This window comes from Ischnura elegans, chromosome 1, assembly GCF_921293095.1.
Source record: "Ischnura elegans chromosome 1, ioIscEleg1.1, whole genome shotgun sequence".
NCBI classification, from domain to species: Eukaryota; Metazoa; Arthropoda; class Insecta; order Odonata; family Coenagrionidae; genus Ischnura; species Ischnura elegans.
Genome location: NC_060246.1, coordinates 168,646,487 through 168,658,843, shown reverse-complemented (window position 1 = coordinate 168,658,843; position 12,357 = coordinate 168,646,487). Strand labels below are relative to the sequence as shown.

Below are 12,357 nucleotides of genomic sequence, written 5' to 3'. Positions count from 1 at the left end.
TATTGTGGTTCAAATTTTCCGAGTTATATTTTTCGCAAACGAAAGATAGTTTCTACTTTATGTCAAATTTCAAATGAAAAACGGATCGACCATTTCGCGTTGTAAAACCAGACAGATGAAAGCCATGATCTTCAAAAGTCATTGGAAGTATAGAAAGCACCAAGTGAAAGGATATTGTGTTTTTTATTCCATAAAAATCATACCAACGCAACACCACCTGGATAAATTTAAAACTTTTCGAGGATTAACGAGATCGCGCGTGGTTTTGAAAAGTTGGTCATGTTTGGGCCACTGTATCATCACTAAAGCGCCGTATTTAGGTAAAATGGCAATAAAATCTGGTAATGATTTATGAGTATTTTCGCTAAGTTGCAAGCCTCTATTCCCAAAAAGGTGATTTTGGACTCGATTCCAGCTTTTTCCGATTTCGGACAGGTGCACCGCGGTGTGCGCCGGGTCGGAAGACAATCGGCCGCCGCGGCTGGCGTAAAGGTATTCGGCGCCTACGTCGACAACTGTAGAGTGTACAGCAAGCTAAAACTACCAAGCCAAGACATTGGAATTACTTATCGGCTTTAAAAACTGTATTACTACATGAGTTTCATGATAGCACTTCCTGTCGGCAGATTGCTGGACCTACTAGCCTCGAAAGCCCTGTAACCGTAACTCGACATTTGCAATAACTTACTCGACTCGACATTTGCAATGCTACTCGAAACGCTCGAGTCGAGTACCAACTACTTAAGCGCATAAAAGTACCAACTACTCGACTCTACTCGAACTTCCGAGTACTCGCAAATCCCTAGAAGATAATAAACATAGTTTTTTGTCGTTACGATAACGCGGCGCGAAAATTCAAATGGCTGTTGGAAACGCGGTCATATTTAAATTTGTGGTTCGAAGTACTACGGGAATCGGAATCGATTTTTCACATTGGCAAGTACTCATTTTCGATTCCGATTCTTGGCCGAGAATCGAGGAATCGAACCGACCCATCACTAATTTTTTTCCATTACGTGGATAGTTTACATTTTATTGGCCTCTAATGAAAAAAGTTGCGTCGTTGTATAACAGTACCCTTGCGATATGTTCTTCACGGTGGTTGGTGAAACCTCTGAATCTCCTGGCGAGTTAGCTACTCATTCAATGAGAATTATTCACACGATGGTGAGGAGGCATTATTCTACGAATTCAGATGACACATTGTGTTAAAATTTTCTTACAATTACCTCTTGGTGTAATTCTAAACATAGTAGTAACAGAAAAAGAGAACAGAAATAGAGAGCACTATGGCAACAAATGGAAAAGAATGCAGCATTCAAGATTTTTTGTTATAATTCGCACAATAATGGCTTTAATTAGCAAAACACGGTGAGAAATAAGGATAATAGATATCTTTACCATTATCAATCAGAAAACTTGTAAATAAAGGCTAACTTTGAAAGATAATAACAAAAGATAAAGCAACGCCGCGAATCCAACAACATAACTAAATTCGTAAATCCATATGAGGGTTAAGAACATCCTATTTTTATCTATCCACATTCATTTACAACATATTGAGGGCAAGAAGGAAATTTGCAGGACTTTGATCATGTATTTTCAATGCACTGCATGCACTCACAGAGTATGGACCACAAATTTACAAAAATTACAACATAATATGGCTTGGGATGCAAATGGGCCATGCATTACCATATCATTTTATACACACAGCTGAGGCCTAATTCCAAGGCCTCTCTAACTTTAAAAAAGGTATTTTTAATTGTCATTACAGAATTACTTGGAGTAATTTTCAAACTGGAAATATCTGAATGCGATGGGAAGACCAAGGAGGAGGAGTGGATGGAGAGTAGATACATGTGACATATATCTGTCACATATTATGTGTAGATACATACACATAATATGTGACAGATAATAGCAGTGGTACATACCTTGAAGGCCACTTGACACTACGAAATTGGTCAAAGAATTCTAATTAACACAGAATCGTGCACAAATGCTTCAAAAGTCCTTTCTCCTCCTCAAGTAGAGGGAAAATTCAATGTTTTTGTTTTCAAACTCCCTCATCCTTGCCTCGCTCATCTGCTCGACATCATCCACACCCCCTTCACATTTCACTTTCCAATTTCCACCTTTTCACAGGGATTGGGAGGAGGACACAGGATAAAAGGACGGTCTTTTCCAAAAAGACGAGGACGGGCACAGTGATTTTCTTCATTAGATCTTTCAAATTGATTACCATTTAAACCGTGAGGGAGAGATAATAATAATAATAATAATAATACAGTAAATTCCGGTTATTACGCGCCTCACTTTACCGCGGTTTCGGATATACCTCGGGTCTCAACTTGTCCCCCGAAATGATTACATTGACCTTTTTTTCTGAGGTAGGTAACTTTGTGGCGAATTTTATCTCGGCATGACTACCGACGCGTCGCAACGGCGCTACTTCAAGCGACTGTATTGACGCGGTTGGCGACGTATTCCATACATTGTTTCGTAGCCATAAAAAAACTCAGTAATTCCTGATCGATCATTGTGTCTCGTGAACTCGAGCTGAAAAGTGTGCTGCACAGCTATAATAATTTTCGAGATTGAGGGAGATTGAGATTATTCTCTTTCGTACGTTCGCACCGCGGCGCTCAAACCAAGGTAGGTACTCAATGCCCACAGGCTTCGAGCATTTAATGATGAATGAGCTGTTTTACCGTTGTCTTAGGCTTAATATGAATATGAAAATTACTTTTTACGAAAATTTTCATTGATTTTAGGGTTAAAACGATGTCTTCCAAAAGGAAAACTTACACAATTAAAGAAAAGTTGGGCATAATCGACAGAGTGAAACGCGGTGATTCAAAATCAAGTTTATTCAGGGAATTTGGTGTTCCTGAAGGAACTATTCGTGGTTGGATGAAAGAAGAAGATAAATTACGATCATTTGTTAATCAAGTGGATGACGAAATAGGACTTGATAGAAAAAAGGCCAGATTGAGTGCTGCTGGTGATGTGGACGAATGTATATTTACGTGGTTTGTTCAGAAGCGCAGTGAAGGTGTTCCATTATCCGGTCCACTTTTACAAGCACAGGCAATTTAATTAAATAAACAAATAGGTGGTGCTCAAGATTTTGTTGCTTCTGCTGGCTGGCTATCCAGGTGGAAAATCCGCCACGGGATAGCGCAAGTTAACATGCAAGGAGAATCTCGTTCCAGTGACAGTGAAGCAGCTAGAGAATTCTGTGGGACTTTACGCAAGATAATTGATGAGGGTGAGTACACTGAAGAGCAATTGTATAACTGCGATGAAACCGCTCTCTACTACAGATTGCTTCCAGCAATATCACTTGATGTTAAGAAGTCGGCAAATAAATCCGGAATAAAAATGAGCAAAGAAAGAGTGACTTTATTACTGTGCGCGAACAAATCAGGAAGTCACAAGTTAAAACCTCTGTGTATTGGTAAAAATCGAAGCCCTCGGTGCTTCAAGCACGTTAATATGACAGCACTACCCATGAATTACAAAAACAGTAAGAATGCCTGGATGACTCGAGACATTTTTTTATCTTGGTTCAATGAAGATTTTGTTCCATCGGTTAAGAGCCACTTAAGATCAAAAAAGTTAGAAGAGAAGGCACTACTTCTGTTAGATAAATGTCCGGCCCATCCATCTTCTGAGCTTTTGATATCAAGGGATGGTAAAATAGTGGCTTCATTTTTACCAAAAAATACGACAGCTCTTATTCAGCCCATGGATCAAGGGATAATCAGAGCATTTAAAGCCCACTATCGGCGGGAATTGCTCACTAGTGTCATAAATTCAGAACTGCAGGTACAAGAATATCTGAAAACAGTCACCCTGAAGAATATGGCTTATAATGTTGGATTGGCATGGAAGAAAATAACTTCAGCTACAATTCTAAATTGCTGGTCAAAGTGCGGGCGATAGCATAGACGACAAAGACGAGTTTTTGGGTTTCACGGAAGAGGACGCACGTGAAGCTTCAGATGTTCTTTCTAATAAACTATTTGTGAGTGATCTCGAGGCCTGGGTTGGTGAAGACGAGGAAACTCCTGTATTTGCGTATAAGAGTGATGAAGAAATCGTGGCTGCAGTCCAGAGCCGCGCAAAGACAGCTGCATCATCGGAAGATGAGAGCGAGAATGAAGAAGACGAATGTGAGGTCCAGATGCCAAAAATTGCCCATTTATTACACAATATAAGTGAACTGATGAATTGGTTGGAGGGACAAAGTGATTGCGATAGTATTCATCTGTTGCACTTGCAAAGCATAAAACATTACGTGACAAAGAAACGCCATCAACTATCGCGGCAAAAGAAAATATCCGAGTATTTTAGTAACTCCCGTTAAAGTAGAGCGTCTAAATCATATAATAAATATTGTAATAATGTATTACGCAAATAAATTGGCTATAAAAATTACCTGTAAGGATTTTTTTATTGCTTCCCACGCATTTTCCTGTAATAACGCGGTTGTCCGATAACGCGGGTGTAAACTACGTCCCCCTAGACCTGCGTTATAACCAAATTTTACAGTACGTCTTTATTGGGCGAGATCGGGACTAGAAAGTCCCATCTTCCATCTAACCCCTAATTCCCTTATTAACCCCTTAACCCCTCACCCTTTTATTCCATCTAATAAAGATGGGGGCAAGGAATAAAAGAATGAAAGTGAAACGAAATGAAATAAAGAATGAAAAGAATGAAATAAAAACAAAATTTCGCATTTTTTGCAATTTTTTCGTGGATTAGCGAAAAAATCACATCTAATGAGTCATTATCCATTGTTTAACACTGCCGACATTTATTTGCTCTATCTCATTGCGATTCAAGGTCAATTGGCTCGTTTAGTCTCGCGCATAACGCATTCGCGTAATATCACGTACTGTAGTGATTTCTCCGCCAGAATTTGCCGTTAAATTTATCACAGCCTCTCTCTTTGATTCCCATGTATCAATCCTGAAATATTTAGAATGAGGCGCTTTCTCACCTGAGGAATTAGATATTGTGAATTAAAAATGTGCGGAATAAATTTAACGCGGCCGCGGAAGAGCGGAAATACAAGCTCACGCGCCCGGTACACGTCAATGCCGAGCAGTAATTCCGATGACTCACCGCGACGCATTAGACAGCGTTATTGGATAACTCGTTGCAGGAAAACCTTGAGTGTGGGTCAAATGTAACAATTCCGTTGACTTAAACACAGCCGCTGGCTGGGACCGGGCCGCCGTTCATGGCACGGCCCACAGTGTGGCAGAGAGTCGTCTCGTCTGAAAGCTGCCTGAATTTCACGGCGTCGTGGCGTGAACGGCAGCGCAACGCCGGCCGGATTGAAATGGGCGCCGTGGTTACCAACCGTCACCAGCGCGGTGCCATCAACTGCGCATTTGATTCGTTTAAAGACATCCATAGAAATGTATGGTTATTTAAAAGCATGAAGCGCTAGCAGTTGGGGACGGGAAGGAAGGAAAAGAAAGGATAGGAGGAGATGGGGTTCTCCTTATTAGCAGACGGATCGTCGAATATTCGGCTCTCCACTGAGCTACAATGCAAAAAAAGTCATTTCGACATTGCCCAAATCTAATATCTAATTCTTTAGGTGAGAAAGCGTTTCATTCTGGATGTTTCAGGATCGATAAATGGGAAATAATTTTTCAAGTTTCTTTGAATCCGATTATGTTTAGTTATTTGTGCTTCTTTCACCTCCTTTCCTGACTGATTGGCAACAGCTGTAGTCAAAACTAAGCGATTTTATTGTATCTAGCTACTGCCCTACCTTCCCTCAACACCTGGGTGAGGGGTATCGAAAGGGAACCCACGACATGAAACATTTCGGCCAATTTGTAAGTTATACAGTACTATGGTTATACCGTAGCTACCCAGCACTCAGTTTGAAAACATCATCGTCATAGGTTGTGTTTTGTGGTTGGACTGTTTTTTTTATCGTGGTTCCAGCTTTGAATATCAAACGAAGGAAAGGAATTTTGAAATGCCAAAACTAGTGACACCATTCATACCAGGGCTAGTGAATTCAGCTCAGAAGGATTTTATGTGAAAGGCAGAGTATTACTGTGCAAAGATTTAAATTTGAAAGATGTGGCACAATGTTAAAGCACATCAGTAGCAACACTCATAAACGTGCAAAAGAGAGGGGACCCGCAAAACAACAGCTATCATTTGAACATATAGTCACTCAGTCACAGAAAGCGAAGGAAGAGCTTGTTGTTGCTACTACTGAAGCATTTTTAAAGGCTTTATTTAGTGTAGAGGAACTTAACAATCCAAAAATTCTGGAATGGCTCTCGAAGTATACACATATGAGGTAGTGGGGATTTGCCGTTTGCCGATTGTATTCACCAAGACCACATACTTGGACCAATCATACACCTTGAACCATTTCTTTAATTAATTTTGTCAGAAATTTTGTACAATCGAAATTGTGTTAAATGTTATGTAAAATGCTTGATAAAAGTATAAGTATTCATGAAACGTGTAGCATAAAATAATAAAACGCCTATAAACGTGGGAAAATTGTTGCATTAAAATAACACCGCCAAGATATTCTACACCGAAATCACATGGTTTTAAAACGAATTTTAGCAAAAAATAAAACCACATTCACGGACCTCTACCCATTATAGATGGGATATTCAGATGTGGAGGGTTCCTATGCCAACACAATAAGAAAGCATAAAGGAAGAAATACTAACCTTTCATCAGCATGAGATGGATTGATTTCTTCATCAGAGGACGATTCAGCACTATCTTCGACATCACTATAAAACATGGGAGAGCGCCTAAAAGAAGAAAGAGGAAACGAGAAACCACTGTATTAAAAGTCCTCGAGATTTCCCTAGTTAGACACAATAATGCTGCCCCCTTTTGTTTAATGTTCCTCAAGTGAAATGTCTTCCCAATTGGATCTCTGGGGCAAGCAGCAAGAGAGCAGACAACAACAAATGTAAAGAATACGAGTGGGCACATGGAATGTCAAAACTTTGTTGCAAGCTTGAAAGTTAGAAAACCTGGAACTTGAGATGAAGAGAAATGAAACGGATGTAATAGGGTTGAGTGAAGCAAGATGGAGTGGAGGAGGGGAAATGAAGAGGGGGAAGGGAAGTCACACTACATATGTCACTCAGGGAACAAGAAAGGAAAAAGTGGGGTGGGGATAATAGTGAGAAATGAATTACATAATTGAGAGAAGAAAGTAATTCATATATGTATGTACATGATATGCTGATAGCATTAAGATTAGGAATGATACCAAAGGATTTTGTTACAATTCAGGTACATGTGCCTACTTCTACAAATGAGGATGAAGAGATGGAAGAATGTGCGAGAATCGAGACAACATATTAGAAGGAGAAGAGGAATGCTGCAGGGTAATAACAGGAGACTGGAACACAGTGATAGGAGACAAGGAAGACAGTAAAGCCATGTGGAAATTTGGCTTAGGAGAAAGGCACGAAGTGGGATATAGACCGTTAGACTTCTGTAGGGAGAGAATTGCTTATAACCAACACATGGTTTAAAAATCATCAGTGGATGAGAAATACATGGAGAGCCCCAGGAGAAAGAGCTTGCTGCCAAATAGATTATACATACATGCATTATCCTGGGATGGACATGTGGACAATGTAGCTAGGACGATAGGATCTACTGGTCTTTTCATGCTTAGGAGGCTCACCTCAGTGATGTCTTTAGAATGTCTAAAGTTCCTGTACTTTGGCAAACTTCATTCCTTTCCCTGCAATGGCACTATTTTAAGGGGCAATTCAACCTACTGTAAGAGACTCCTTTCCTTGCAAAAACAGGCTATCAAAGCAATTGTTGGAATTTCTAACGAGAGACCAAGATAAACCCCATTTCAGATCATTGAAAATATAAGCACATCCTTGTACAGTAAAACTTTGATTTTACGCAGTTGGAGGGACCGAAATATGGGCACTGTGTAAAATCAAAGTGTGTAAAATCAAGAGTTGGTATTGAGGAGAAGTATAGTTTTCAGGATAACTCTTGCTCATTATTTTTAGAACCCTTAGTCATACACTTTTGTATAGTTCTGATTTGAGCCAGAACCGGATCCAGACAATCAAAAAGTCTCATATGTGCGCCTTTACGGTAAAAGGGCATGAAATCCTTTTCAGTCGTATCAGATATATGTTTCCTGGATTCAATTACTCATTTGGGGGCAAGAAAATGATCCCTAATAATCTTATTTACTCACAAGCAACACCACAGATGACGTGTTACCTTGAGAAAAACAACGTTGCATTCCTGAACAATGTTTCCCATGGATGAATAACATGGTAGAATTGCTAGCATTTCTGGCACTAAGATTACTTCTGTTACCCAGGAGAAATGTCGCAATGGTGATACTAAATGCTCGCGGAGCAGAGGAGCTAATTTTCGAAAATATTCTCATTAAAAGCAGTTTTCAGGAAATCCGTTTAACTACCTGCAGACAAACAAAGATTGGAGATTGAAGAAATGAGATATTTGAGGATAGTCATCCAAATTAACCCCATTAACAGGGAGCAAAATTTTGCTAATTCATCACAAAGGCTTTACACCCTGTGGGCCTGGGTTCAAGTCCTGACAGTAGCAGAAACTTATCAGAGATGGCACCTTCATCTTCGACCTGAAGACGCTGGCAGCAGTGCCAGCGAAACTATTGTCATCACCAACAAACCTATGCGGTTGCACCGGAAACATGGAGAAATTGTTATCAGAGATGGCCCTATCCCTACTTGAGAGTAATGTGGAGGACAATTCCAGTGCACCAGCAGATGGGACGTTAAGCCCTTTAAGGCCTATCATTACAACCTGGCTAATGCCAATATAGGGTTCCTATCCCCCCAGCCCTTACTTCATGGCACTAATGACCCCATCTATCAGTATCCTCCTTCCAAATAGCATACCAAAGATAATACGGAGCACATAGGACCCGGGATATTCGGAAAATCAGATTTTTCCGGTGTTTAGATCACTTTTTTAAAGTGAGCTATTTAAATAACCGCGCAACTACCGTTAAAAATTATTAATAGTCGGAACAATCTTTCTTAATTATAATTTTCACGTATTAAAAAACCATTTTCCCATGAAAATTTAGCATATAGGGTATAGCTTCTCTGTCGGCATTCTTCCGCGAATTCAGCGCCGGGACCTTCGGCTCACAAGCCGTGTGACTAATCTTAACGTAATATTTTGCTTCCCCATGTCTGATAACAACACCGGACACTTTTTGTATTTCGATTTAATTGCACTAAGCCATTCCTGAGTTTAAAGGGACTGCCTTATCACTCACGTCTTGATTTGACTTCAATGATTGCATGACGATTGACGACGCGAGTTATTCTCCGAGGGCATTAACTCCCGTTCCGTTAAAAATAAACGCTTGCCACCTAGCGGAGTTAAGAAAATAGCTATTGATGTTCCAACCATGTTTCACTTAAACCCACTGAAAATGAGATACAAGTTGAATCAGCTTTAATAAGCGCGCCGCGCAATCAACTTTCCCTCGCCTCCATTCGTCCCGCAGATGTGGGGTTAGCCCGCGGAATGAGACAACATATGCTTTTACCATCGTGTTGAATCACCATCGACTTATGTCCATACTAGAAGTACGACTATCTTTTTTGGATCACCTTGGAAGCCAAAATGTTGGCACGGGAGGATTTTTAACGGCTAATTTCGCCGTTATATTTCGCTGGGGCGAAGGAAAACATAGCGTTCGCAAAATTCTAGAAAACCTTCCGTTAGGGATAGATATTCCGTAGTTCATAATTCCAGATTAACGACCATCTACTGTAATTACAATATATATAAATAGCGTCGATCAATAAGTTGAATAATAAACGAAAGGTGATAATGTTAATATCTCCGGGGATCATTTGTCTTAATCACGCATGCACGGCGATTGCCGTATATTTTAGGTTTCGATATCCTTCTACGGCAAATATTAACTAAGAGCGATATTCGCGTTCGTAAAGGAGCCTGAAATATTACTGAGAGGTCGTAGGGGGAAGCAATAATTAGATTCGCGATGTTTTTAGTTTCACGCTCAACAGCGCGACGTCATTTCAACCGTTCTTGTATTCATTTTTGTAACTCATTTAGACGAATAAATAACCTAACTTCATATTGCTCCAGTCGGGATTTTCAAAACAAGTCGAAAGACAACTGCGTAAAATCAAGATTGGCGGCCTCTTTGGGGCTGGGGTTATGCTGCGCAAAATCGAAAAAACTGCGTAAAATCAAGAAAAGATGTAAAATCGAAGTTTCACCATTGGAATTCCCTATGCTTTCCGGCCGGACTTGAGTGTCGCTGCGTAAAAACGAGACTTGATGTAAAATCAAAGTGCGTAAAATCGAAGTTTTACTGTATTTATATTTTGCAGAGTTCATCCTTTGTGAAAGAAAATCCAGATGCATCCCCACTGAATACTTCTCTCCACTCTTATGCGACTCGTATAAAAAATAATGTCCAACTATAAATTTTCAATTCTAGTCTCACAAAAAATGGCCCACACTGTGCTTGCACAATCTATATATATATAAAAGAAAGTCGAAAATCGTGTTAGTTAGAACACTTACAACTCGAGAATGGCTGCACCGATTTTAGTGACATTAGGCTCTCTGGATTCGTCTCAGCCACGGATAACATATAGGGCATTAAAAAATAGGAAAAGTTCACAAAAAAAATTCAACTTTATCTTAGAGATATGTTTTTAGGAGTTGATTGTTAAGACGGTCAAAAAAATAAGATTTTTTTTCGTTTTTACTAATGTATTGACTGATCTTTCTAACAATATTGAAAAAAATTTAAATGTTCAAACATGTTAAAAATATTAAAGTAATATTAAAATAGTATTAAAATAATAGAATTAGAGGTAAGCTCAGCTCGAACTGAGTTGTCAACAAACACATTACTACCGTGTGTGTAAACAAATCTCCAAGCAATTGTTGATTATCAGTAATGTCCGTGTACTCTGCATGAATTCAAATCTTTTAACTTTGTAATAAACGAAGACGAAGTCACCAACTATCTATCTGAATATTTAAAGTCCTTGGATGCACCTGGCTTACCTCAGCACGATTTACAGCTAAAGGTAGGCTCTGTGTTCATGATCTTTCGAAACCTAAACCAACCAAAACTATCCAACGGAACGTGTTTGGTTATTTAAAAAACTGATAATGAAAGTGATTCACGCCACTATACTCAAAGGAAAATTCAAAGATGAGGAAGTTCTCAATCCGAAGATTCCATGATCCCAACTTAAATGCCCTTTTCAGCTTAAAAGTATTCAATTTCCAATTCGTGTTGCATTCGTGATAACGATTAACAAATCGCATGGTCAGTCTTTCAGTTTTTGTGATGTTTGTTCTCATGTGTCAGTGAAAACCCATGATTTTCTCATTGTAAATAATATGTGGTATGTTTACGAGTCGGTAAACCACCCGCTGTACTTCTTCCTTCGCTTCAAGGGCGCAGCTAGGAATTAAGGATAGGCGCAGCTAATACTGGCGGGTCTGTAGGGTATAGAAAACTCGCCAAGGTAAGCGAGAGGTGTGGGGGCCCTCCCCAGACATTTTTAGGATAAAAGGTTCAAAATGGTAGGTTTTGCGGCTGTGTGAACAGTTAAACATTTTGTGACTCATCCGTACCCCTAATATTAATAACCAAATGTTTTATAAAAAGATTCTCTGAGCTTTTGGGGGGTTTTAACCCCCAAAAACCCCCCTCGCTGCGTCCCTGCTTCGCTTCGCTATTTTTATTTAGCTTCATTTGCTTTATCTTGCGCCTGATAACAAAACAAAAACTGTTGTTTATCAGAAGGCGCTTGACGCAAGACATTAAACCCGAATGTGTAGGGCACACCGCATGCAGCACGTTTACGCAGTGCATTTTTTCCAAACAGAGATACTGTAACTGGCGCGCCTTAAGTCATTTGATACGAATGCTGCTTAATAGGGGCTTTTCTTACACAATTTTGACCATCAGTCAAGCGTCAGTCTAGCGTTGCGTTAACCTGCCCCGTGAACGAGCCAAGTTTACGCTACGGACTTAGACCTAAAAATATTTTTTTACGGTTAATAACCCAAATAGCCAACAACTGAATGCGTATAATTTTTATTTCATCAATATTTTCTCATCTAATTTATAATAAATCAAATATGATTAAAACAATACAGCCGCTCTATAATTATAAATGGTGCAACTAAACTATAAGTTCATTGAATGTTAGGTGGTACGAAGTTCGCCGGGTCAGCTAGTCATTTATAATCACCAACAATAAAAAGTTTACAGCAATTAGTGCGCTCAATAAA

General features: G+C 39.5%; 1 protein-coding gene across 4 annotated transcripts in view; it reads right to left on the bottom strand.

Moving 5' to 3' along the window:
* The window catches only part of LOC124173582 (testis-expressed protein 2), a 125,261-nt gene that overhangs the window by 15,840 nt on the left and 97,064 nt on the right, over positions 1-12,357 (bottom strand). For all 4 annotated transcript variants that reach the window (XM_046553011.1, XM_046553010.1, XM_046553018.1 and 1 more), the window contains one exon: positions 6,735-6,821. In XM_046553011.1, coding sequence (XP_046408967.1) covers positions 6,735-6,821 — 87 coding nt within the window. The remainder of the gene's footprint in view (positions 1-6,734; positions 6,822-12,357) is intronic.